The 25,481-nt window shown below is 42.1% G+C and overlaps 1 protein-coding gene across 2 annotated transcripts in view; it reads left to right on the plus strand.

Annotated features, from left to right (window-relative positions):
• si:ch211-246m6.5 (von Willebrand factor D and EGF domain-containing protein) overlaps positions 1 to 25,481 on the plus strand; it is a 297,063-nt gene that overhangs the window by 208,628 nt on the left and 62,954 nt on the right. For both annotated transcript variants that reach the window (XM_068035012.1, XM_068035013.1), the window contains exon 19: positions 783 to 920. In XM_068035012.1, coding sequence (XP_067891113.1) covers positions 783 to 920 — 138 coding nt within the window. The remainder of the gene's footprint in view (positions 1 to 782; positions 921 to 25,481) is intronic.

Below are 25,481 nucleotides of genomic sequence, written 5' to 3' on the forward strand. Positions count from 1 at the left end.
CAATTTAGCTAGCATATCTGACAATGAAGACATTCCAAGATGATCATAGAGGAGAAACAGATGACAAGTAATAGAGCATAGTTAGGAGAGATGATTGAAAGCACGATTAAATGTTTTATGATAGCTTTTAAAGGCAGGAGAAAAATCAGAGGGATTTAAAGAGCAAGTTGCAGTCAGTAAAGCTAAGTTTCTGAAGACCCAGTTGAAGCAGAGAGAGAAGGGATGCACAGGAGGCCAGAGTTGCAAAATTACAGAGCAAAGGCTGGGATGTGGTTAAGGTTGAAAAGCTGGAGCAATCAGAGGAGAGGAGTTAATAGAATTGAGGTGAAGGTTAGAATCACTCATAAGGAGCTATTGGGGCAAATGCATGGAAGGAAAACTGATAAAGAAATCACGAAAAAGAGCCAGAAATGCTGCCTGACATTTTGAGTGTTTCCTGCATTTTCTGTTTTTATTTCAGATTTCCAATATCCACAGTACTTTGCCTTTGTTTTAACAGGTATAACCCCTAAGTAGTGGAGTCACATTAGCTACAACAACCAAATAAGTTCAAACAAGATGTAAAACAACCTATCTTTTCTCTTTACAAATACTGATAAATGGACTATATGTTTCCTTAAAAAATTCTATCAATTATTCAAACTAAATAATTGACGAACAAATTGTGTGTCAATGTAAAAATGATAACTGGTGAATTTTCTTGTTGGGAAAGAATCAGTCTTGTTTCCATATGTTACTTTGTGAAACACTCAGTTTCTCATTTTGTCTATATTGTATTGCAGGACTTGCATGTCAAGAAGATGTTAATGAATGCAAAAGCACTCCATGTTTTCCTGGAGTCCCTTGTTTCAATAACTTGGGATCATACAAATGTGGAAGTTGCCCAGGCAAAATGCAGGGTGACGGCCGATCTTGCAAACGTGAGTATCGTATTGTACTGATTAATAGAAGTTCACAAAAAAGCTGGCATTTTCATAGGCAAAGAGCCATTCAGATTCGTTTGGTTCCTGTAAACAAATTCATGATATAAATGTGATGGTTGTTACTGTAATTTACATTGGCTGCTGTTTCTTCTTTAGCCCATAAAGTTCATCTGCACTGAACTTTAAAAGACTATTCTGTGCAGATGTTATATGAAGAGTGAGAAATTAAACTCTTCCCACAAAATTTGATAGTTTCAAAACTATAAAAAGGTCTTGAAAGGGTACTGGGGAAATATTGTTTCCAATGGTTAACAAATAGTTAACAAGGGCTAAAAACTCAGCATTATCATTGGAACAAAGGAGCATATTAGATAGGTGAAGCAAACGTAAGGTAAAAAAAGCCTATAGGGTCTAACATGTTCCATTCAAGGGTCTTGTTGGATGTGACTGAGAAAATTGCAGATACTCATCGATGTCTTTCAAGGCACATCAGAACTGGTAACATTCCAATGGATTGGAAGGTAGAGAATATAATTATATTTAAAATTGTTTATAATTTTTATAAATTACTTAGAGGATGGGATATTCGGGTCTTAATTTTGTGGATGACTCCAAATTAGTTGTGTTGGCTGATCATGCTAATCAATGTGCGATAAGCCAAACGGATTTGAGCAGGTTAAGTCAATGAGCAGACAAGGACAACTGGAATTCAACACACATTAGTATAAAGTCTTGAGATTATGTAGAAGACTTGGAAGTGTTGAGCAAAATAATTGATTGCTATCATTAGTTAGCAGCTTCATTATCATTGTATCATGTCACTACCTGGTTGGTGGAAGGCAAACTAGATGAACCTTGGTCTTTTTTTGTCGAGCAAAACTTATTTTCCTATGTAATGTGATTGACATAATAGAGTCATAAAGATATCTAAAAGAGGTTTGGTGACTAGGTCATTAAAACCATTGATTCAGGTTTACTGGCAATAAAAAGAAGAAATTGTTAGCATGTATAGCTAAGGATATGACTTATGAATCAACCAAGTTGATTTTCAAGTTGTAATGGCCTTGATGAGACTGCATCTGGAGTGTTATGTTCAGTTTTGGTCTTCATATTACAGAAGGAATATTAAGTAATTGGAGGGAGTCCAGAGGGGGCTATGAGGCTGATTCTTGAACATAGAGGGCTGGGCTATACAGAAAGATCATCTAACCTAGACTCTATGCTTTTGAGAAGAGGAAGAGTATGAGGTTGGAAATTGTTATACATCTTTCAAATTTTCAGAGGTATCAAGAAATTAGACACAGAGAAGTCATGTTATCGAATGCAGGATTCAAGAACAAAGGCCGTGCCTTTGTTAAGGATGTCAAAGAAAATAAGAAATTTAGCAGCCATTTTTTCCACTGGATATGTGGAATTGATTTCCAGTGTGATGGGGGCAGTGGCAGGAGGGAATGGGGGAAGTGATGAAGCAGAATACTAGAAAAGATTTTTCAAAAGGACTATATGAATTTTTTGGTAGTAAATAAGATTTGGAGCTTTTAATTCTAGGATCACAATAAGAAGGAAAATTGGAAGGATAGATACCATGGTCCATGGATCTCTTCCTGCCCAAAGCATTACTGTGTTATTTTGTTAGTAAAGTCAGACACAAGATAGCTAATCTTCTCACAAAGAAAGAAAGACTTAAATTTATATAGTATTTTAACATGAGCCTTATAAACATCTCAACAACAACTTGCTTTATATTAATAATGCAAAACACTCCAAAGCACTTCACAGGGGCATAAGAAAAAGCAGGCGCAGAGCCAAAGGAGTAGAGATTAGAAGGAGTAACCACTTCTCTCCACCTTTAAAAACCTCAAGGCTATCTTTTTAAGCAAGTCACCTCTCCTGAGTCACACACAATGGCATGATGTCTACCTCCTTATTGCTGTTATCTTTCTTTTCATGTCCTCATGATAAAGCACCTTGAGACATTTTCTATCTCAATGGAACAATATAAATGCAAGTTGCTTTCAGAGACTTAAAATGCAAGTTTCTCCCTCTTGAAATTACAAAACTATAGCCAGAGATTTCGGGCGGAATTTTCTCGCCTTTTCCTTGCCAAAATGGTTGGACTATCAGTGGGTCGGGAACCCGTTGAACTCTTCAGCTGACTTTGCAAAAGCTCTTTTACTGAGCCAAGGCATTAGCACCTGCCTGTGGGTTGCCCAACCAATTAGGGAGGGGGGTGGGATGACACATTGATTCTGTCAAAAGAAGGATTTCTAATTGACAGGACCCTGACATAGGTTAGAATGGGTTAACTGCACATGGGTTTTTGAGGCTATCGCAATCACAGGAATGGAAAGGAAACCTGGAAAGGCTGCTCCCTGGGGGTCTCACTCTTGCCTAGAGGTCCTGCTGTGGGATCTGAGAGGCTGCAGTGAGGTGATTTTTCCCAAGGACTAGAGGCAGAGGATAACCTTTCCAACCAAGCAGGTGTGGATGGAACTGGCCAAGGGAGTCAACACCAGAAATATGGTTCCTCCAACCGGGAACCAGTGCACCAAGAGGATCCACGGACTCAGGAGTGCAGGAAATGTGAGTGGCATAACACTTTTAGATGTCAAGTCCCACACAGCGGCGTGCGAAAAAAATGGCAGCGCGCGGCTCATTTAAATACCCCGGTCGTCATTCCCTCCCCCGGCCACCCAATCATGTGGAGGAGCCGGGCTGTCCTCTGGCAATAGCGTCAGCTGCCTGTGTGCAAGCGCTGGTGCCATTTTTAAGGGGCAGCAAGCCCTGCCGGTTAATTTAAATTTTTAAAGAGATACCCTCCACAATGTACTAAACAAAATTCTAACACCCCTTTACCACCCCCCAATAACAATAAAATTAAGTATCTGCTCTTGCCCCCCCCAAAAAAAACATTGACCTTACAAATATGACCTTCACCCCCAGACTGTACAAAGTTCACAGTTCACCCTTCCCATCATCCCCTAAACTGATGACGATAATTTGACCCCATTCTACCGCCTCCCTCCCCAGCACTAAAAATGTTACGTTCCCCCCTTCCCCATCAGTATCGTACCTGCTTTCCCCAGATGGGGAAGTGAAGGCACAGGAGTGCCGGCTGCCGCTCTGAAGATCACGGCGGGCCCATAAGATGGCAGGTAAGTGTATTTTAATGTATTCATTTTATTCATTAATACATTTTAATGCAGTTCCAGTCGCCCAGCGGCGGGGGGCGGGGAGGCTGCTGCCACAGAGCCTTGCTGCCACCAGGAGGATCGGGCCCAGCCCTCCCGTCGTCAGTCTACGTGGCGGGCCTCTGCAGAATGATCTTCCAGACCCTCCCGCCGCGGACCCCAGTGTCGAGGGCCCTGTAAAATCCTGCCCTGACTTTCTCCTGCACAGCAATCCTTAGAAAACATCTTGCAGCACTTATATCTCTCTCCAGTCATCTCACATCCCCGTCTAAACAGCCAACACTCACACTCACCCTCATCCTATTGCTCTCTCGTACCCGTGCCTCACAGTCACCCTCCATAGATGTTGTCTTTTCCTGCTACCTACCAAAGTCAATTTGAATCCTCATAACTCTCGCCTTTCTCTTCTTGCATGAGAAGAGAGCATACAACCTCAGGGAGAGGCAGAGACCTGGTTGGGCTGGGGAGGTGGTCTGATGGCCCTTCATTGACAGGCACCTTGACAGCTACTGGCAATGTATGCCCATTTGGTCCGCTGTGAAGGAGGCCTTATTCCAGGAAGCTGAGGTCTTATTCCAGGAAGCTGCGGATGTCAACAATGACCTCCCGTGAAAACCTGAGCCTCCTGATGTACTGGTGCTCAGCCATGTCAAAATAGCTGATCCTCTGAGAGTCTTGTCTCCTTGGAGCTGGATCACTGTGACCATTTCCTCTGCCCTGTGAAATGGCATGTGGTTGAGGAAAAGGCAGCTTCTGGAGCTGATGCTGGTGCTGGTGCTGCTTCTGCTGGTGCTGTTAGTGTTGCTGCTGCTCTTGTTCTTCGCCAGCGATGCAAGGTAGAGCTGCAGAAGGTGAGTGAAGTGCAAGACAAGTGAAGTGACTTCCAAAAAGTTGGCAATCACCTGCCAAGCAGTAAATGCAGTTTTTGAGAAGGAGTGCTGTGAGCAGCAGCCTCTCACCTGGCCATGGCTCCAGCGCTTCAGTTTCACTGATCAAAGACTTCTCAGCCTGTCAGTTTCACTGAACTAGCACTTCCCACTGTGCATTCACCTGGGTGACCCTGGCGAGTTCCAGACAGCATGGGAAATAGGTGCAGAGCCTGTTAACTACACAATCTTTGGTTAACACAGAACTTAATTGCTTATTATAATATTTAGATGCCTTACCTGACAGCTGTACATGGATTTCCCACTCACCTGCAAACCTGCTTGGATGAAAGCCAGGAGAGGGCGGGATGATGTCAGGTTCCCAACCCGATGTCACTTTTAGGGCATTTAACTGCCCTCACAAACCTGGCTCCCCTTGCCTGGGAAAACTCCCCACTACGTGTGGGAACGTTTTTGAATGTTAGGAATGAATCTCTAGCTGTTAATACATAAAGCTTGGCAGACTGTGATAGAGACAATTCTGTTCTCTTTGAATTGTGAGTCATTATGAAAATCCATTAGAGGTGGAGGTGGAAGAGGTAATATAGAATAATTGGCATCTCATGCCATGTGGTGTAAAATCTGTTCAACTGTTTACTGAACAAAATTGTAATGTGAAAGAAATCTGATGATGCAAAACACAGTTCGGGCAGTAGTGCTGGCAAAGACGTTCAAACAACATTTGTGAATTAGAAATCATATCGTCCATATGCAATATCTACCAAAAGACAGACCTGATTACTTCATTCAAAAGTCCTGTTGCTTGTCAGATTCGATAAGAAATACTATTTCGGAAAAGAAGAAATAAGCCTCTTGTGGATTGATTCTATTTTCATTGTTTTTATTAAAAAGAGAAAAAGACTTGCATTGATATAGCATCTTTCACAAGCTCATGATTTTCCAAGTGCTTTACAGCCAATGCAGTACAGTTGAAGTGTAGTCACTGTTTTAATGGATGAAACACAACAGCCAATTTGTGCTCAGCAAGCTCCCACAAACAGAAATGTGATTATGACCAGATGATCTGTTCTTCAGTGATGTTGATTGAGGGATAAATATTGGCCAGAGCACCTGGGATAAGTCCCCTGCCCTTCTTCAAAATAGTGCCGTGGAATCTTTTACACCTGCCTGAGAGAGGAGACAGTGCCTTGGTTAAACATTCATCCAAAAGACGGCCCCTCCAACATTGTTGTTCTCCCTCATTGCTGTACTGAAGTGTCAGCCTAGATTTTGTGCTCAAGTCCCTGGAGTGGGACTTAGAACCTACAACCTTCTGACTCAGAGGAGAGAATGCTAACAACTGAGCCATGGCTGATATGATTAAATATTGTTTTGTTGAGTAACTTGCTGTGTCTTTTAGCTTAGAGGCATTATTTAACAAGTCATAAATTTAAGTTGTTTGAACCAGTTCTTGCTGGTCTCAAGGCATGTCATTTTTGCTTTCAGAAAGATTGGAAAAATATGGTGGGTATTCCATATGTTATCCAGTGAGCAATGTACCATGAATGTAAGTTAATTTTTAAACTCATATATGACACTTAGAAGGACGTACATTACAGTTCATAGGAGACTTGGGCTGAATTTTATGGGCCCCTCGGATGGGAATCGGACCTCTTCTCACCTCTGCCTCAACTTAATGGAAGTTTGAGGGGCCCACCACCACAAGGAGATGCCACACCGCCAGGTAAAACCAGGCCACCTAGTGGGGTTGGGGTGCAGTCCCTCCTTTGGGGGACAATCCAGGGCCTCCAGATGGATGGCCCCCCACAATGATGATTGCCACACCCCCCAGTGGTGATCATCACCCTCCTGTTCCCCCCCCCCCCAGGAATACCCCCTCCCCCTCACCAATGCCAGCACCACACATCCCCCCCATCCCCATCGCCGGGGTCTGCCTGAATAGGCAAGAACATGGCAGATGGAATATAATGTGAATAAATGAGAAGTAATCCACTTTGGTAGGAAAAACAGAAAGGCAGTGTATTTCTTAATGGTGAGAGTTTGGGAAATGTTGATGTCCAAAGGACCTGGGTGTCCTTGTTAATAAGTCACTGAAAGCTAGTATGCAGGTGCAGCAAGCAATTAGGAAGGTAAATGGTATGTTGGCTTTTATTGCAAGAGGATTTGAGTACAGGAGTAAAAAAGTCTTGCTGCAATTGTATAGAGCCTTGGTGAGACTGGACCTGGAGTATTATGTACAGTTCTGGTCTCTTTACCTAAGGAAGGATATACTTGCTATAGAGGGAGTGCAACAGAGGTTCACTAGACTGATTTCTGGGATGGTGGGATTGACCTCTGAGGAGAGATTGAGGAGACTGGACCTTTATTCTCAAGAGTTTAGAAGAATGAGAGGTGATCTCATTGAAGCATACAGAATTCTTACAGGGCTCGATGAGGTTGCTGCAGGAAGGCTAGGCATGTCTAGAACCAGGAACACAGTCTCAGAATGAGGTAGACCATTTACGACTGAGATGAGGAGGAATTTCTTCACTCAGAGGGTGGTAAATCTGTGGAATTCTCCACCCCACAGGGCTGTGGAGGCTCAGTCACTGAGTATGTTCAAGTCAGAGATTGTTAATTTCTACATATTGAAGATATCAAGGGATATGGGGATAGTGTAGGAAAATGGCGTTGTGGTAGAAGATCAGCCGTGATCTAGTTGAATGGCGGAGCAGGCTCGAGGGGCCGAATGACCTACTCCTGCTCCTATTTCCTCTGTTTGTTGATTTCCTTATAATAATTGGCTGTGCCAATCTCCTCGCCAGTCTCTTTCAACATTCTGGGATACATCCAGGGTCATTTTCAATGAAGTCATCTAGACGTACCCTGGTGAAACAGGTCACCTGCCCATTGTAGAACCTGCCCACTTTTCAATCCCATTGATTTAACAGGATGAAAATCAACCAGGTTCTACAAAATAAGAACATAAGAAATAGGAGCAAGAGTAGGCCATTTGGCCCTCGAGCATGCTGCACCATTCAATAAGATCATAGCTGATCTTCTACCTGAACTCCACCTACTCGCACTCTCCCCATATTGTATTCCCATAATGTCCAAAAATCTATCGATCTCAGTTTTGAATATAGTCAACAACAGGCTGGCATTCTACTCCACCAGGATATTTCCCAGGCGGTTCAGTTGAAAATGACCACAATGGTTTCTAACCCCGGGGATTTATTTGTTTTAAGCTCAGACACTTATAACAAAGTCTAGAATTATGTCTTGCTGCTCTTTTTTTTTAAAGCAGTGAAGGAATGTTGTTCATGCCTTTCTTTGAGAATTCTTGTTGGAAGAATCATTTGGAATATTAACATTTATAATGGAAACTGTCTGTATATACTTTTCACACTGTAACTACACCCTCCCATCAGAGGAGTTTTTGGATATCAGACTTATTAGCTTCTACTGGAGAGAAGCTCTTATACTCCAACAACACTCCTTTTCTGCTTCCTAAATTGTCATAAGTCTTGCTATTTAACTATAAATTATATTAACTTAAAAGCATTGCAAAAAATGTTCTACATGTATGACTTTAAAACAGGGACTGAATTATGTCTGCACACCTTGGTGCAATTTCCCCCTGCCCTCTAATCCTGCTTCACTTCAAGAATACACTTAGTCACAATTCCCTATGTGCAGTGCTAGGGAGATTGACCAGTACACAGTAACATTTAGTGGTGCAGTCTTATTCCAGGTGTTACACAGTCAAACAATACATTTTCTGTTTAACACTTCTAACGGGAAATAAAGCAATCATTTCTAATGTATGGAGAAACTTCCCTGCCTTCATAAAATAAAAAGCTGTCAACTTCGACATAACAATAAGAGCAGAATGTACTTCTTAAAAAACTACGTAATATGTATAGTTTCTATCAAACAAATTTTAGTGGAAAAATGTGGTTCATTTTGCAACATGCAGATGTACAGCTGCTTCTCAGGTGTTGTATATATGCCATGTTATTTGCGTCATCCAGTTATTTTTACAGTGCGTAACACTTTCACTGTTAAATTTTGAAGAATGGGACAACAACTTAGGGGGTCCCAACTATGGTTGTAGTGTTTTATTGCTTAACACAAACACACCAATTACACAGACATGATTGGTGAATCTAAAAGGTTTTTATTGAAGATGCATCAAGACAGACTGTAATGGATCCATCTTTCTTTACCGTACATGTAATGGAACTGCACCAATCGGTGTGGTGCTGCAGCTTTCGTATGATGCCGTCCTTGTCGATCTTATTCAGTTCAGTCTTTAGTTTGGCTTGAATATGGATGCTGCACTTGCGTGAAGGATCGATTGAAGGGATGGCATCGGTGCATATGTGCAAATCTGCATCGCTCTTGAATCTGCCAATCTTGTTGAACGTGTCTGGGTAGAGTGAGGTTACGTTAACCATAGAGGTGATTGGATTGTCCTTCAGGTCAGTCGGCTTAGCATTTGTGTCGATGCTGTGGATTGTCACCAATGTGAGGTCATAACATGCCTGTAGACTTGCAATTGATGGACTTGCAGTGTCCATAATGTAAAAAATTTGGAGTGACCAGGGTGAGTTGTTATATTATGAATCCATTATGAATTATGAATCCCAAAGACAGAATCACTGAACCATCATATGCTGTGAGCTTGGCGATGGTCGGTTGTGCCATAGTTTGCCATTTCTGTGGATACATATTCTTCAGCATACGGAGTGGTAGAATATTGGCACTCGCACCTATGTCAGTCTTGGTCTAGAGTGTGTGCTTGCCAGGTTTTTGTGGGCAAATGATCTGGATGGTAGCAAAGGCTTCCAAAGGTCCCACCATGTCAATACCTATGTGAGGTTGACAGTATGAAACGCCTGCTCACTTTGTGTGTCAGTGCCTTGGTCATACTCACCTTCCAACCTTTTGGGCTGGTTGGTCATCTCGTATATTTTTTGCCTTTGAAATTTGGACAGAGTTCCCTCTGTCTATTGGGATGCCATACTTGTACATCCAACTGTGGCTTGTCTTGTTATGACTTAAGTTTCTTGCATTGGTGCTTCCAGTGCCCTCTCTTGCCACATGCTTTGTAAATATCATGGAAGGCCAGACAATTTCTTGGAGAATGTATGAGGCCACACCGCCTAAATGGCTTACCAGGCTTGCTTTTGTTGGCAATGGTGCCAATAGTAGATGGAGTGCACAGGTCTTGTAGGCTCTGACTGCCCATAAAATGGCTTCAAATTTACAACTGCTTTTAACCGTTTAGACTATAGCCTTTAGTTGGTCAAGGAGGTCCTTTTGGAATGCTTCAATGGGGTTGGAAGCTATCATAAGCTTGATAATCCTGCCAGGTAGCTCAGCTTCAGAAAAATCGCATTCACGCCCTTTATCTCGATATTAGCTCACAAATTGGGCTAATGTCTCCTTTGGCAGCTGCACGAACAACATAAACTCGAGGTTGAGTATTCTAAAGTTGAGTTTGACTTTCAACTGGACTTCCAACATGGACCATATTTTACTCTAGCCCTTTAAGTCATCTTCCGAAAGACTGGATGTATTTAACCTGTGGAGGCCTTCATTCCCAATGGCAATCTTAACTTTAATTGCTTGTCTACCTGGCTCAGCAACGGCCAAGTCAAGAAACACAGCTCCATTCTCTGTCTGAATAATTTAAATTCAGTGAAGAGGTCTGCTGCCTTCCAGTTTACGGCTGGAAACGTCGTCATCATTTTGTTTCGCCAGTATTGGTGGCCCAAATAAAAAAATTTTATCTCGCACAGCTTCTCAGTGCTTGAAATCTGTGGTCACTGTCTTTCAATTCTTCCAGTAGCCACACCCTGTTTCTGGAGTAGGGATTGGTGGCGCTTGCTGCCTTCCCTTGCTTCCAAAAGGCCCCGCCCACAAAGCAGCATTTCAGCGTGAAAATGGCCCCGATGCCCTCGAGAGAAAAAAGAAAATGGCGATGAAGGTCTGCTGGCCTTCTCAAATGCCTGGAGGTTGCCACGCTTAGTTGCTTGACCATGTTACAATCGACCAATCGCTTCCCACACCCTGAACTCCTTAGCCGTTGGCCCGTCAGCGATAATGGTACACCTGCCCGACAGAGCTTTGCCTAGCGCACACTTCTTGGAGTCGGTTTTTGACTGATTGTTTCCTGCGGAAATTGTTATCACAGCTTGTCTCAGATTCACATTCCCTTAATGTAAAACTGTAGAATCCAGACTCAATACCTGCCAGTTGACGTGAGGTGCGATGTCCCAACAGTGCAGACTTGCTGTGAGTTTGATGCCAACAATATCGCAAAGTCACTTACACAGACTTGACTGCTGCAGGGATCACAGAGGTGTCTGATGAGTTTTCAAACCTTCACACCTGAGCTTCTGGAGCAAGCAGATGGTTTCAGCTTTGCAGGATCTGCAGAAACTTGAATTCATGTTCAACAACCACTGGCTGCCACCATATTGTGGTTTTTTTGCTTAACACAAGCATACCAATCATGTAGACAAGATTAAAGCAAAATACTGCGGATGCTGGAAATCTGAAACAAAAACAAGAAATGCTGGAATCATTCAGCAGGTCTGGCAGCATCTGTGGAAAGAGAAGCAGAGTTAACGTTTCGGGTCAGTGACCCTTCTTCGGAACCCCGGAGTTCCGAAGAAGGGTCACTGACCCGAAACGTTAACTCTGCTTCTCTTTCCACAGATGCTGCCAGACCTGCTGAGTGATTCCAGCATTTCTTGTTTTTGATGTAGACAAGATTGGTGAATCTAAAAGTTGGGTTCTTTTATTGAAGATGCTAACTTACATACAGCAATAGTGGGAAGGTAGGGTAACACATCTGATCTCTGGAGCTGCTTCCAACAACTGCCTAGAGATCACATGGGTCTGTACATCACATCCTGTCTGCTAATGGACAGCCGTTTTAATATGCCCCTTAAAGTATTTATGCCACAATGGCAACCCAACATCAAACAAACAAATGAAACTTTGCCCATGAAAATTCGCTGAAAATGAAATTCTAATGCTAGCCAGTTAATAATAGAATCCCACAAGTGACTCTACTGTAAAATACAGTTTGGTGTTGCTGCCTAACTCAGTCTTTTCCATAGCCAGATTAAGAATTCTTCAGGTCTTAGGTGACAAGAACATATTGGAGATACCTTGACAAATCCGCCATCCATTAAACATGCATGAAGAAATAGGGCGGTAGATTGTTTACACACTGCATTAATAATAAAGCAAATTATATCACAATATACTTTGATGAAATGAAACTAAGCACTGACAATGGCCCCATATTTGACTCGGCCTATGAGCGGTCTCAGTTCTTTTCATTCGCACTTGTGTTCTGTCCAACATCTGGCTCTGGATGAGTCATAATTTCTTACAGCTAAGAATTCCATGACAACTACTATTCAATGCTGTTTTTTATTTTTATAGTTTGTTTTGTTGTGCTCTTGTTTGTGCTGTATTGGATCATTATGAATTGCAATGCCAGTTGATTCCCTGTTGTCAGCTGTGAGCAGCATTACTTTATATCCATTAAGTTTCATGTCTATGGGGACTGAATTCGATAGCCCTCTGAAAATGGGCATGGTGATTGCCATGCGAGAATAGTCCACGCTTGTTGCTTCCAATGCATGCAACACATCAACTTCATGCTGCCTGCTAATTTGCACGCTTGCAACATGCAGCCAGCGCTAAACGCACTGTTGAATGTCTGCAGGCCTCAGCAGGGTGCCGAAAATCGTGGGAGGCTGGCACCAGTTAAAGCTATCCTGCACTGCTTAAAGACAGCCCACACCTCTTAAAGGGGAGGTGCATTGTTGCTGTAGCAGGTGCTAGAAATCATTCTGCACTGATTCTGACCTGGAAATGACACAAGAATGGCACAACCTGAGTGAGAGTAGGTTCCAAGATTTTCTGACGCTGTACTGGAGGCCTTGGGTGAGAAAGTGCAAAGGAAGAAGGATATGCTCTACATGCCAGGGGCCAAGGAGGACCTCCAAACAGACTTTCAGAAGGCAGTGGAAGCAGTTAGACATGGAGGTCAATGCAGGAGACAAGCCCCGAATCCTAAGGACCTGGATACAGTACTGCAAAAAGATCAATGACCTCACACGAGTGGTCAAGCTCAGTGAATTCATCTTCAAATGCCATATCCCACCAACTGCATCATTATCCTCTGACACTGTTCAATGCACCACACCCCCATCATTCACCTATCAATCTCAAGCAATTAGGACTCAAATGTAACATTCATATCTTCACCTCACCCTCTCTAACATAGCACTACCAGCCTCAGATCCACATCTCACAGCTTGCACACACTACCAGTTATTTAATCATGACAACCACATCATCCAAGCACATTACACCACATTTACTGACACACTTCCCTCTGTCTTGCAGAACAAGGTAACGCAAATGCAGACATAGCAGCACGTAAATGGCAGGGGTCGGGCACGGCTGCATGTCCTTTTCCCCATGCAGGAGATGGTGCTTGGCTTCATTGGAGCGGTCATTGCTGCGGTGGTGGCCAGCGGTGGGGCTGAAACACCAGAAGATGACGGTATCCTCATACCCAATTCTCTTTCTAATGCCCTACTTCCCCCTCATCCCACAATCTCTTGCAATTTAGAAGCTGCAGATGGTGTAAGCATGCACGTCTTAAATTCCCCCTTCGCCTCACCTCAACCCTACCCTTGTGCCTTTCCTTTCAGGTGCTCAAGAACTGCAACCTGGCCAGGCAGCAGTGGAGGAGCAACAAGATGAAAGAGCAAGAGAACAGCAATGATGAAGAAACACCATCACTCGATCTCACACAGCCACTAGCTTAGATACTGGCACTGCGCATTATTTAGAGGATAGCTTAGAGTCAGAATCGGCACATAATGAGACATTGGGCATGAGTGACCAGTGACCAGGGCAGGGAAAGTGTAGCACAGGAGCCAGCTTCCTGGAGGATGAGGTCGCATGTACTTTCATCTGCAGAGGATTCAGATGAGCAATTCAATGGGGTAGGCTCCAAAAGAAGGCTGATGGGCATTTGCAAGACTGCCAGAAAGCCTGTGGTCAATGTCAAGAAGCATGGAGGAGTCTGGCACCAACTTAGCACAGGGCTTTGCACAAAGCTAGGAGCCCACGCTTTGCAGCATGGAAATGGTGGCCAACTTCATTAATACACCTGCGGATCAACCCAGCGTCTGATGGTCAATGTCATGGCTTCCATCGCAGCACAAACAGAATCTACCCAATGTCTGCGTGCTGCAGTGGCAGCTCAGACTGAAGCCATGCAAGCTTAGCTTGCTGCAGCTCAATTTCAGACTGCAGCCATCATAGCTATGGATACCAGTGTTCAAAGGGACTTGCAGAGTGTCGCAGCAGTCCAGCAATCTGTCTTCAAGTACATTGCTAGGAATGGTGAGATGCCATCTCCAGGGAGTGGCAGTGTTTCCGTGGACCACAAACCTTCTGTCCTCTCTCATCACTGCTACTCCGCCAGTGTCCTTGCCTCTCAGCCAGCCAGCCATCCCAAGTTGCTGCTGTCCATGCAGAGGGGGTGCAGTCCGAAGCTCGACAGAGTCCTTGAACTCAAGACAAAGTCCTTCAACACATGCCACACCACTTCCTGTAGACTTTAGCAACTTTAAACACCAAACGCTTCTACAATTGTAGCAAGAGCCAGAAGAAATCAATCAGCAACTAATCTGAAATGGTTTGATGATCCCTTTAAATTGTACCGCTGGAGGGTCCTTCCTGCTGACAAATGCATATTCAACTGTGTGTGATTAAGGGATGTCATTAGCTGGAGCATTGAGCTCCAAAATGGCATTTCACACTGATTGATCCCATTATTGCCTACTGTGCATACTTCCAGCACATGCTCATTGTGCATGTGCTAATGCCCTCACCAATATGGCTTCCAGTGTAACTCACAACAGAAGTGTGTGTGTGTACACAGCCTCCATTTTGGACCCCTAACGCCACTCATAGCACCCAAAAACCGGACACTATGCATCTGAATTTTGTGACCAATTAGTATACTAGGGTGACATCAAGTTAGCGCTAGATCTAGGGCAATAGAGGCATGCAAGGAGGCTGCTGACCATGATCTGCAATAGTGATTGAAATAGAAAATCTTTCCTTAATGATTTAATTGGAATTATAATTTTAGGTGCAATCTTTTATTTTGCTTTATTTATATATTTGCTTAATTTACCTCCCTTTTCATGCACATTTAGATATTCGTTTACATGAGGAAAATTATATAATTTATTTTTAAAATTTTATTTAGAGATACAGCACTGAAACAGGCCCTTCGGCCCACCGAGTCTGTGCCGACCATCAACCACCCATTTATACTAATCCTACATTAATCCCATTACCCTCTCACATCCCCACCTTCACCTCCCCTACCACCTACCTATATTAGGGGCAATTTATAATGGCCAATTTACCTATCAACCTGCAAGTCTTTGGCTGTGGGAGGAAACCGGAGAACCCGGCGAAAACCCACGTGGTCACAGGGAGAACTTGCAAACTCCGCACAGGCAGTACCCAGAATTGAACCTGGGGCGCTGGAGTTGTGAGGCTGCGATGCTAACCACTGTGCCACTGTAAAGTATAGTTTAAAGACAACTTTGGCTGCTAATTCCAGTAGCAAAGCACTTGTAACTTCAAAACTGAATTAGCCAAAATATACAGTAGTTCTTAAAGGGCTGCTGCCATCCTCAGAAAGTGTTTGTCTAACTTTTGTTTTCAAGGGAAGAGCTAACAAAGGCAAGTTCACTTTTGTCACATGATACAGTCAGGTCATTTCTAGTGTTCATAAACAATTGGGGGAAAAAAACCTTTGCAAAAATACTTTCATGCAAACAAGGATGAGCAGGTATTAATCTTTATTGGTTTGCTGCATTGGAAGAGTAAGGCCAATTGTAACCCACTTTCCCCAGTAAAAGTGAGTTTTTTTTTTAAATCTCACTGTCCCAACAAGACTATTATCAATATGGCAACAAGAGACTTTGTGTAGTAAGTCAGGGAAACTTTATTAAGAAATAATGAGTTATTCTTAACAAAATTCAGGTCGTGGCTTTACAGCTCACGGTTGCACATTCCAATCAAGTTTTGGTCGCAGGCGACGCGAAGACTCTCCACAGTCTGTATGGTCTCATGGTTCTTTTGTTCTCTCCTCACCATGTGCTGGAGTTCTTATACTGCTGTGGTTTCACTTCTGGTAATCTTGTTCTCTGCGTACTGAGGCTTCGCAGACCCGGACTTTGAACCCTTTCTAACCAACAGGCCACCTTTGTGTTTAGCCTGATGGTTGGCTCAGATCTTGTGATGTCAGTTGCTAACCTATTTTAATTGGAACTTGAGTTGAAAGGATACCTGCCAGCAGCTGTGCAAAACTCTGTTCACTTTAGTTATCATCCCTTTGTGCTGATACAGACGATATGAAATTTGCACAAAAAATGATTCTTTGTTGGCTAGACTGCATGAAGGTTGTCAGAGTTCACAATTCTTTTGTGCTGACACAGGCAATACATTATCATTATACATCTACATTATTAAAGCCACATTCAAACTACATAATCAAGGCATGCACAGTTTAATACATAGAGAACTCATATAACTCAATCAATGCATTAATCAATTGTAGGATTATTTGTGATTGGTTCAAGGAGTCAGTTTTATATCAATGTGTTAGTATCTGGTTAAAGAATAAAGTAAAGCTAATTCTAACCACCCCAAAACTACCTACACCAGTGTCAGCAGGGCTGCAGTAGCCCAGAATATTTATTGGGCCACTTACCCTAGTCTATTCTTTCAATTCAGCTGCTGCCATCCTTGATGAGGTCCTGAGATGGGTGGCTGAGCACCTGCCTGTTTCAGGCAGCAAACTACTTTTAACATGCAAATGAGGGACCTAGCACATGCATAGGACTCTGATTGCAATTTTGAGTTACAAGTGGGCGGAGCCTGAACCATTTACACGCCCCAATTTGTACCAGGCGTGAATGGCCAAACCAGTGGTTTGTAAAGGGGCTGATTGCTGGAGACTGCTCAGAAACAGCTCAGGATATATTTAATTTGTTTTTGGTGGGTCTGCCCTAGACCTAGTGCGGGTCTGTGCAAGATCCTCTGCAATTTATAATGGTTTTCCAGTTTTGGGTAAAATGCATTATTTTAAGTTCGTACCTCATCCTTCTCTCATTCTCCAGCTCTGGGCAAGTCCAGGTTCATTGTTTTAATGCTTGGTGACCAGGCTTTATTACTATGTGAGACTGATACTCAGGGTTTCCAATTTTGCTTCAGCTATGTTTGTTTTTTCCTCTTAAGATAAGGAGATGTGGAAAGCTCTAGAGAAACATGCAACTGAAAAATGGCCAAAATAAGCAAACAAACTCATCAAAACTAAACAACAAAATGGCAAACCATAATCTTACAGCATTGTTAAATGATGCAGCCTTTTTACAAATCTCAGCATAACAGCAAAATTGAACAGTGTGGTCCTTGAAAAAAATATTTTATTCTTTATTGCAGTGACCTAATTATTAAAGGTCAGATTTGTAATGCAACCAATGCCAACATCAAACACTCTTAGGTCAGGTAGAGTTTAGCCAGATGCATTTCCCTTGCTAGATATCATTATAATCTCTGTATGAAAGATTGGCAATTTGTACTGTGAACTCATGCCCGCAAGGATATAATTGAAAAGCAGGTTCCACTAATTTCATGGAGTAATGTCTAGTAGAAAGGGAACTTTCAGCCTGAAGTTTGATTTAAATTTACATCTCAGTGAGTAAGCGAAGGTATGGGAACACAATGTGCACCCAGTCCCAACAGGGACAGATGATAATCCCATCAAACTGAAATAGAATAGATTGGAACTCTAAGCTAAAGATAAAAGAACATGGTACTAAACCAATGGTGAATGACCAGCTCCTGATTTTTCCTCCAGTTATCTTCCTCCTGAAGGCATTAGCTCTTGGTGAGGCACATTTGGTAGCTTTCTGCTACTTCAATCAAGTGGCCATATTTTATAAATAAACTCAGACAGTGACCTTTGGCAGGCTATATGAATAAGGAGAGTGTAAAAACCTGGCCAGTCTGTCTTCATCCAACATCCCATCAAAAGAAGCTGATCAATGCTTTAGCTTAAACAATGTTTTAAAAAAGACCAAAAGCCAAGAAGGAGTGATAATACAATGTAAACAAGGTCGCATGAGAATTATTACTGGAAAGATACAAAATTCATTTCATAATTAAAGACCCTATACTAACATAAGCAGATATTTACACAAATAAATGTTGGGAAAATGGTTACTTAACAGAATATAGGGGAGATTTTAATTCCCTTCACTCGATATAAACACGGCAGTAGGGGAGTTAAAATAGAAGTGGTGGACTTGCTGCATTTCTGCTCCGCCGCCTTTTTCCATGGGCCATACGCTGGGTGGTCGAGACAGCCACCTGAATCAGAAGGGAGCCTCATCAGTCGATGCAAATCAGGTTACAATAACATACACAGGACCCAACACTGCATTCAGTAAAACCGGGTGAGACAGCAGAAAAGGCCCGAAAAGGTTGGTGTTAAAATTATTCCTGTGGGACAACAAGAATCAACAATGCCTCCCCTGGCTCCACAAGAATTATGTGGGCTGCTGCCATCTCAGGCACACCTCCAACCCATCTCCTTGACCATTCCCTCTTGGACCAATCGTCCTTCTGGCTGCGTTGGCCTCTGGGCTGCCTGATGTCACTACAATGCGACACAATTTTTGGACTCGTCCATGTTATTTTAATGAGATCCGTCCCTCAACATAGACCAATCACCCTGGCCCAGGGATCAGAGTCCACCAGCTGCCCGCTAATTAAAATCTACCCTGTAACCTTAAAAACAAAAAGTCTTTTATCACCTCAAAATCAGGCTTATCACCTACAACCATCAAGCCCTTTAAAAAATATAACCACAAGTTAAAGATGTGCTTAACATTCTCTGAAGAGATCATTTCAAAACTGGGCCATTGCACTTGAATTGCACTTCTACTGTTCCAATAAGTTATGCCAAATAATGAATTTGACATGCTAGATTAAGGATGTATTCCATTACAGGAAAGGGGATGGCATGTCCAGACAGGGTTGTTCTATTCACTGGAGGAATGATTATTTCAGACCCACTTAGATTAGTTCTTTGGTTGCTATAATAGCATCTCAGCACTCAAATATTCTGTAACATCCCAATTCCAGTTTCACTTGCAGCAAAATTGCAGAACACCATTAGGTCTAATTTATTAAAGACTTGAAAATAAGCCTAAGTTTACTGAAGAAACTGTTTGATGGAAATAGTTAAAGGATGAATAAATGATAATGACAATTCATTGGGTGCGATGTTATCTGTCCTTAAACCATCTGCCTCTACTTGAGAGTAATATTGCTTTGTCCTAGTGCGTTACAGAAACAGCTGTAGTATCTCCAGTGTTGCACTTTGCAATTAATCACTGCCTTTCAGTGCAATATAGGTATGTTCACAATCATGTAACACTGAATTCCAGCATTGTAGTTGCAAGCTGGATTCCCAAGATGCAACCCCATATTACTGTTCCAGCTGCAATATCTGATCTAAGTCCACAGTTCTGTTGCTTTTCTTTTCCTAACTCTAGACTCAGCCATCTGTTAGAGCTTTCAGTATTATAAATACTAAATTTCCTTTTTTAACATATCAATTAGAAATATTGGGAAAGGCATTAAGAAAACAACAGGAATGTTTAATCTTTGGTATCATATGCTGTTGAGCCCGAGCTTGCTATTAGAATTCTTCAAATACAACTGGTTGATCCTATGATTATTGTTTTCTTCTACTAATAATAAAGGGGTTGGTTCTGCATTTAAATAATCCTCCAGTCGCAGTGCCTGTTGCCGATAAAGTCCCATTTTCACTGATTTAAATAATCTCCTAATTACAATGCCCATTGTCTGTAATTTCCTATTTTCACTCATTTTTGAAGATTAAGTTTGATTTTGGGAATACATGGAAACATGCTACAGATGGGCTGTACAGGCAGATTATTCAGTCATTTCGGCAGGTTGCAATACGCTGGCCCAAATTTTGCTGAAGCCAAACATCAAATGTCTGCTGTTAGTTAGAATTGTCTTAGGAACATAGGAAATAGGAGCAGGAGTAGGCCATTTGGCCCATTGAGCCTGTTCTGCCATTCAAACAGATCATGGCTGATCATCTACCTCTATGCCATTTTTCCCCACTAGTCCCATATCCCTTGATGTCATTAGTATCCAGAAATCTATTGATTTCCGTCTTGAACATGCTCAATGATTGAGCTTCCACAGCCTTCTGGGATAGAGAATTCCAAAGATTCACCCTCCTCTGAGTAAAGAAATTCCTCTTCATCTCAGTCTTAAATGGCCTGTCCCTTATTCTGAGACTGTGTCACCTGATTCTAGACTCATTAGCCAGAGGAAACAACCTATCCACATCTACCCTGTCACACCCTGTAATAATTTTGTATGTTTAATACATAAAATGCTTCTCTAATAGAGTTTGCTTTGCACAAATTACAAATTGATTATCGGGCTGAGGCTCTGCACATGAAGTGGGTGAAAGATACAGCCCACATTAAACATTTGCATTTATATAGCACCTCTAACATAGTAAAATGTCGCAAAGTGCCTCACAGGTGCGTTATCGAACAAAATTTGACGAGTCACATAAAAAGATATTAGGACAGATGGCCAAATGCCTGGTCAAAGAGGTAGGTTTTGAGGAGTGTCTTAAAAGAGGAGAGGGAGGTGGGGAAGTTTAGGGAAGGAATTCCTGAATTTAAGACCTAGGTAGCTGAAGGCATGACCACCAGTGGTGGAGCAATTAAAATCAAGGATGCTCAAGAGGCCAGATTTGAAGAAGCGCAGAGTTCTCAGAGGGTGATGGGACTGGAGAAGGTTACTGAGATAGGGGCAGGACAAGGACATGGAGGGATTTGAAAACAAGAATGAGAATTTTAAATTTAGGGCATTGCTAGATCGGGAGCTGGAGTAGGTCAGCAAGCACAGGGGTAATGGATAAACAGGGTTTGGTACAAGTTAGCATATGGGCAACAGATTTTTAGATGAGCTGACGAAAATACCTTTATGGCTGTTTGCCTGGATCAAAGTTTTAGGAATTCTGGCTGGGAAGACTGAAATTCAATCATTGAGGAAAATTGAACCATTTCAGTGTAAAATAATGGTTAGTCAGGGCAATAGGAAACAAAGCAGAAACTGAGAGATACAAATCCTTCTACAGACATTAATTCCATGGTTTTACACTGAACCAAACTGACACAGCACATTCAGATTTCACCTATTTATTGGTACCCAATTATGGTACCTACTCACCAAATTAGGAAGCCCCCAAGGATATTTATAGCTCAGGTGGCACAGTGGTGCAGTGGTTAGCACAGTAGCCTCACAGCTCCAGCGACCTGGGTTTGGTTCTGGGTACTGCCTGTGTGGAGTTTGCAAGTTTTCCCTGTGACTGTGTGGATTTCCACCAGGTGCTCTGGTTTCCTCCCACAGCCAAAGACTTGCAGGTTGATAGGTAAATTGGCTGTTATAAATTGCTCGTAGTGTAGGTAGGTAGTAGGTGACATGGGATTAATGTAGGATTAGTATAAGTGGGTGGTTGATATTTGGCACAGACTCGGTGGGCTGAAGGGCCTGTTTCAGTGCTCTATGACTCTAATATAATTTAGCAATCCACCTTGTGGTAAAGGTAGCAGCTGACTGTGTTTCCATTGACTCATATATTTGGTAGCACCATTTCTGAATTTCTGACCTGATATAACCGATTAGTGCTTATAATTTGACTCTTTGTTTCCAACAAATCTATAAAATCGTTTTATATTTTGAGTCATCGATTAATGTATTTTGAATTTAATCAAATTAAAAACCATGTATTGTTTGGGTGGTGTGACAAAATACTGCATTTATTTACATGGCATATTTATCGTATACGCTTTTGAAAAAGCCACAGTTGTTTTCAGAGCTCTGTTAGATAAATCAACAGCATGTATTTGAGAAGTAATCCCTTTTCCACATGTGTAACTGTAAAATTGCTCATAATAGGCTGCTAATGAAAAGCAGCTGCAATTACATTTCATAGTTCAAACCCATACATGCTTTCCTACAGTTTACAACAACCAACAGCAGATAAATGCAATAATGGAATCCATCCAGAAAGAATCCTGGTTTATATTGGTTATTAGACTTTGGCATCAGGCAGTGCTGATTTAAAAATATTTTGCAAACTTTGTTTAAAGCAACAGGATCATTCTTACTCTAGGAGGGGAGACACATGACTTGCCTTATTTATTGTGTTACGACCAGTGAGAAAGGGATCTAGGGGTTCCCTCTCAGCCTTTGCCTGGTTTAGCCGTAACAGGGTTTAATTTTTAAAAGACCGTGTTTTTACCTCCCCCCTCAGTGAATCCTTGTTCACTGATTTCCAATTGTAAGGCAAAGAAATCAATCAGACAGATTTTCTTAGATTTAAACAAGAAAGGTGGAGTTTATTCATCTTAAACTCTAATTCGGTTAACAACTACGAATAGGCAACATGACCACACTAGCATGCATACGCGATAAACACACACGCAGATAGAGACAGAAGTAGAAAGAATAAAGAGGAAAAGTTTGAGGTAATAGTTGGTTTTTATTTACATCCTTTGAGTACGATGTGGAGTCTTTGGTTGCTGGTAAGTCTTGCCGTTTCGTTGGGGCCCAGTGCACGCTTTAACTTGTTTCAATGTAGGAGTCTTTTCTCTCTTGAGGTTTAAGTGACTTCAGTGTATCCGGTGATTAGTGAGAGAAAGACTGCCAGACAGGAGAGAGGTTCTTGTTCCAACTTCAGTTGCAATCTGCAGTCTGACTCAAGCTGTCCTGTGAGCAGTTCAAAACCAGACCTGGGCCAGCAGGTTAGTCATGTGACTCACTGTTTTCACAAATTCCTGCGTTTGTGGATTTCAAAACAATCTGTGGGGGAGGGGGTGGTGGTGTAGTGCTGTCTGTTACACCGACAAGATGTGGATCACCATTGCCCAGACCAATCTCTGTTAATTGAATCAGTGAGCAGTCCCCATTGTCTTTTCCTCGGCGACTATCACTTAGAATGCAATTTTTTTTCCAGCCACTGCTGATCTCTTTAAACAAGTCATCTCTTCAATCCAGCAACAGTTTAAAATTAATATTCATGTGACAAAATTAATATGCCTCATTCTTGGCAGGTGGGGGTCTTCATGACAATTATGAGAAGAGAAATTCCATCCTATTACAAGCTAATATGTTCTGAGAGTTCACTGAAAACTTAATTTTCAGCTAAGTCTTCTGAACTATGTGTTTTGGAGACATACAGCCACTTCCTTTGCATTACTTCATTCCCGATAGAGTTCTTTGGTGAAGTAACAGAGGGTTGATGAAGGTAATGCAGTAGATGTATATATGGACTTTCAAAAGCACTCGATAAAGTAACACATAACAGATTTATTTGGAAAATAGAAGCACGTGGTATTAAAGGGATGGTGGTAAATTAGGTATGCAATTAGCTAAGGGATAGGAGGCAGAGGGTTGTGGTGAATGGATATTTTCTTCTGACCAGAGAGAATTATACAGTGGACTCCCCCAGGGGTCAGTATTCATATTATTGCTTTTCTTGTTTTATATATAAGTGACTTGGACTTAGGTATAGGGAGCACAATTTCAAAGTTTGTGGATGATACAAAACTTGGCAAGCTTGGCAAGCAGGACAGTAGCAGACTTGAGGAGGACATAGACTGGTGAAATGGGCAGACACATGGTAGATGCAATTTAATGCAGGTAACCGTGAAGTGCTGCATTTTGAGAGAAGCAACATGGACAGTCAGTATAAATCGAAATGGTACTATCTTGAGAGAGGTACAAGAGCAGAGGGACCAGGAGGTGTACGTTCACAAATCTTGATGGTGGCAGGGCAGTTTGATTAAGCGTTTAAGAAAGCATATGGGGTTCTCAGCTTTATAAACAGGAGCATTGAATACAAAAACAAGGAAGTCATGCAAACTCACCTTTACAGACTACAGGTTCGGCCTCAGCTGGAGTATTGTATACCATTCTGGACACTTTAGGAAGGATGTCATGTCTTGGAGAAGATACAAACAAAGTTTATCAGGGATGAAGTGCTTCAGTTACGTGAAGAGATTGGAGAAGCTGGGTTTGTCCTACTTTGAACAGAGAAGGTTGAGGGGAGACCTCATAGAGGTATTCAAAATAATGAGGCCTTTAGTTAGAGTTAGTAGGGAGAAAATAATAGGCCAAAGAACTAGAGAGGAAATGAGGAAAAATGTTTTCACAGAGGATTGTTAAGATCTGGAACACACTACCTGAAAGAGTGTTGGAATCAGATTCCATAGGAACTTTTTAAAGGCAATTTGACATGTATTTGAAGAGTACTAATTTGCAGTGTTATGGGAAGAAAGCTAGGGTGTGTAACTAAATTAGGCAGCTCTTTCAAAGAGCCAGCACATGCATGATAGGCCAAAAATGCTGTAAGATTGGTTGGTAATTGCACTGGACACTGGCCCAGCAAGAGCTACATACCAATAGAATCAGGAATCCTTCTGCCCACCAACATCGTGTTAGATATTAGGCTGTTGAAAATTCAACAACAGTGATTCTTAGGATCATTCTATCTTGAGCATTTCATTGGTTGTTCTGGCTGTGGAAATCACCTGCTAGAAATCTTCAAGATCCTCTGATCTAATGCATTGCATTAGGTAACAAGACAGAATGAGTCAGATGGCTGTGATCTCCAGGATACTCCAGACTTTAATGTCTGTTAGGAGTTGCATGTTGGTATTCTGCAGGATTCTAAGAATTGCAGCAAGAGGTCCATGCCAACAACCACACACTAAACATTTAATCTGTGGGATTCATACCTACAAAAACACAATAAAAACCTAACAATCAGTTGGGTTTATTAAATTATTGTGATTAAAATAGTGGGCAAACAAATGAGAGTACACTACTTTCTATTGAAGGACAAGCAGCCATTTACCCATTTCCCCACCTGTAGGTCCTTCTTTAGTCCTTGCACTCCTAGGGACACGGATGCACAGAAGTTAGCCTGCTCCCTGCCTGTGCACAGAGCTACTCTGAGCCAACAATCAGGAGGCACAAACAGAAAGTTGGTGCTTTCAACTTTCCCTTCTCCTTCAGGGAATTTCTAAGTCCCTCCCAGCATCATCCCTACAGTATGATTGAGGTATAAAACTCAGTGAAATAGGGCACAAAAATGTGCTGCTGGATGTTGATGCTCCAACAATAAATCCATTTTTTTTTTTTAATTCTCCCGTCCCACACTCAGGGCAGGATTTTCAGCCCCTGCCGAGATCAGGAACAGAGATGGATGGGGCCCGAAAATACTGTACCTAATGGTGTGCCAG

This window comes from Heterodontus francisci, chromosome 7 (assembly GCF_036365525.1).
Source record: "Heterodontus francisci isolate sHetFra1 chromosome 7, sHetFra1.hap1, whole genome shotgun sequence".
Taxonomy (NCBI): domain Eukaryota; kingdom Metazoa; phylum Chordata; class Chondrichthyes; order Heterodontiformes; family Heterodontidae; genus Heterodontus; species Heterodontus francisci.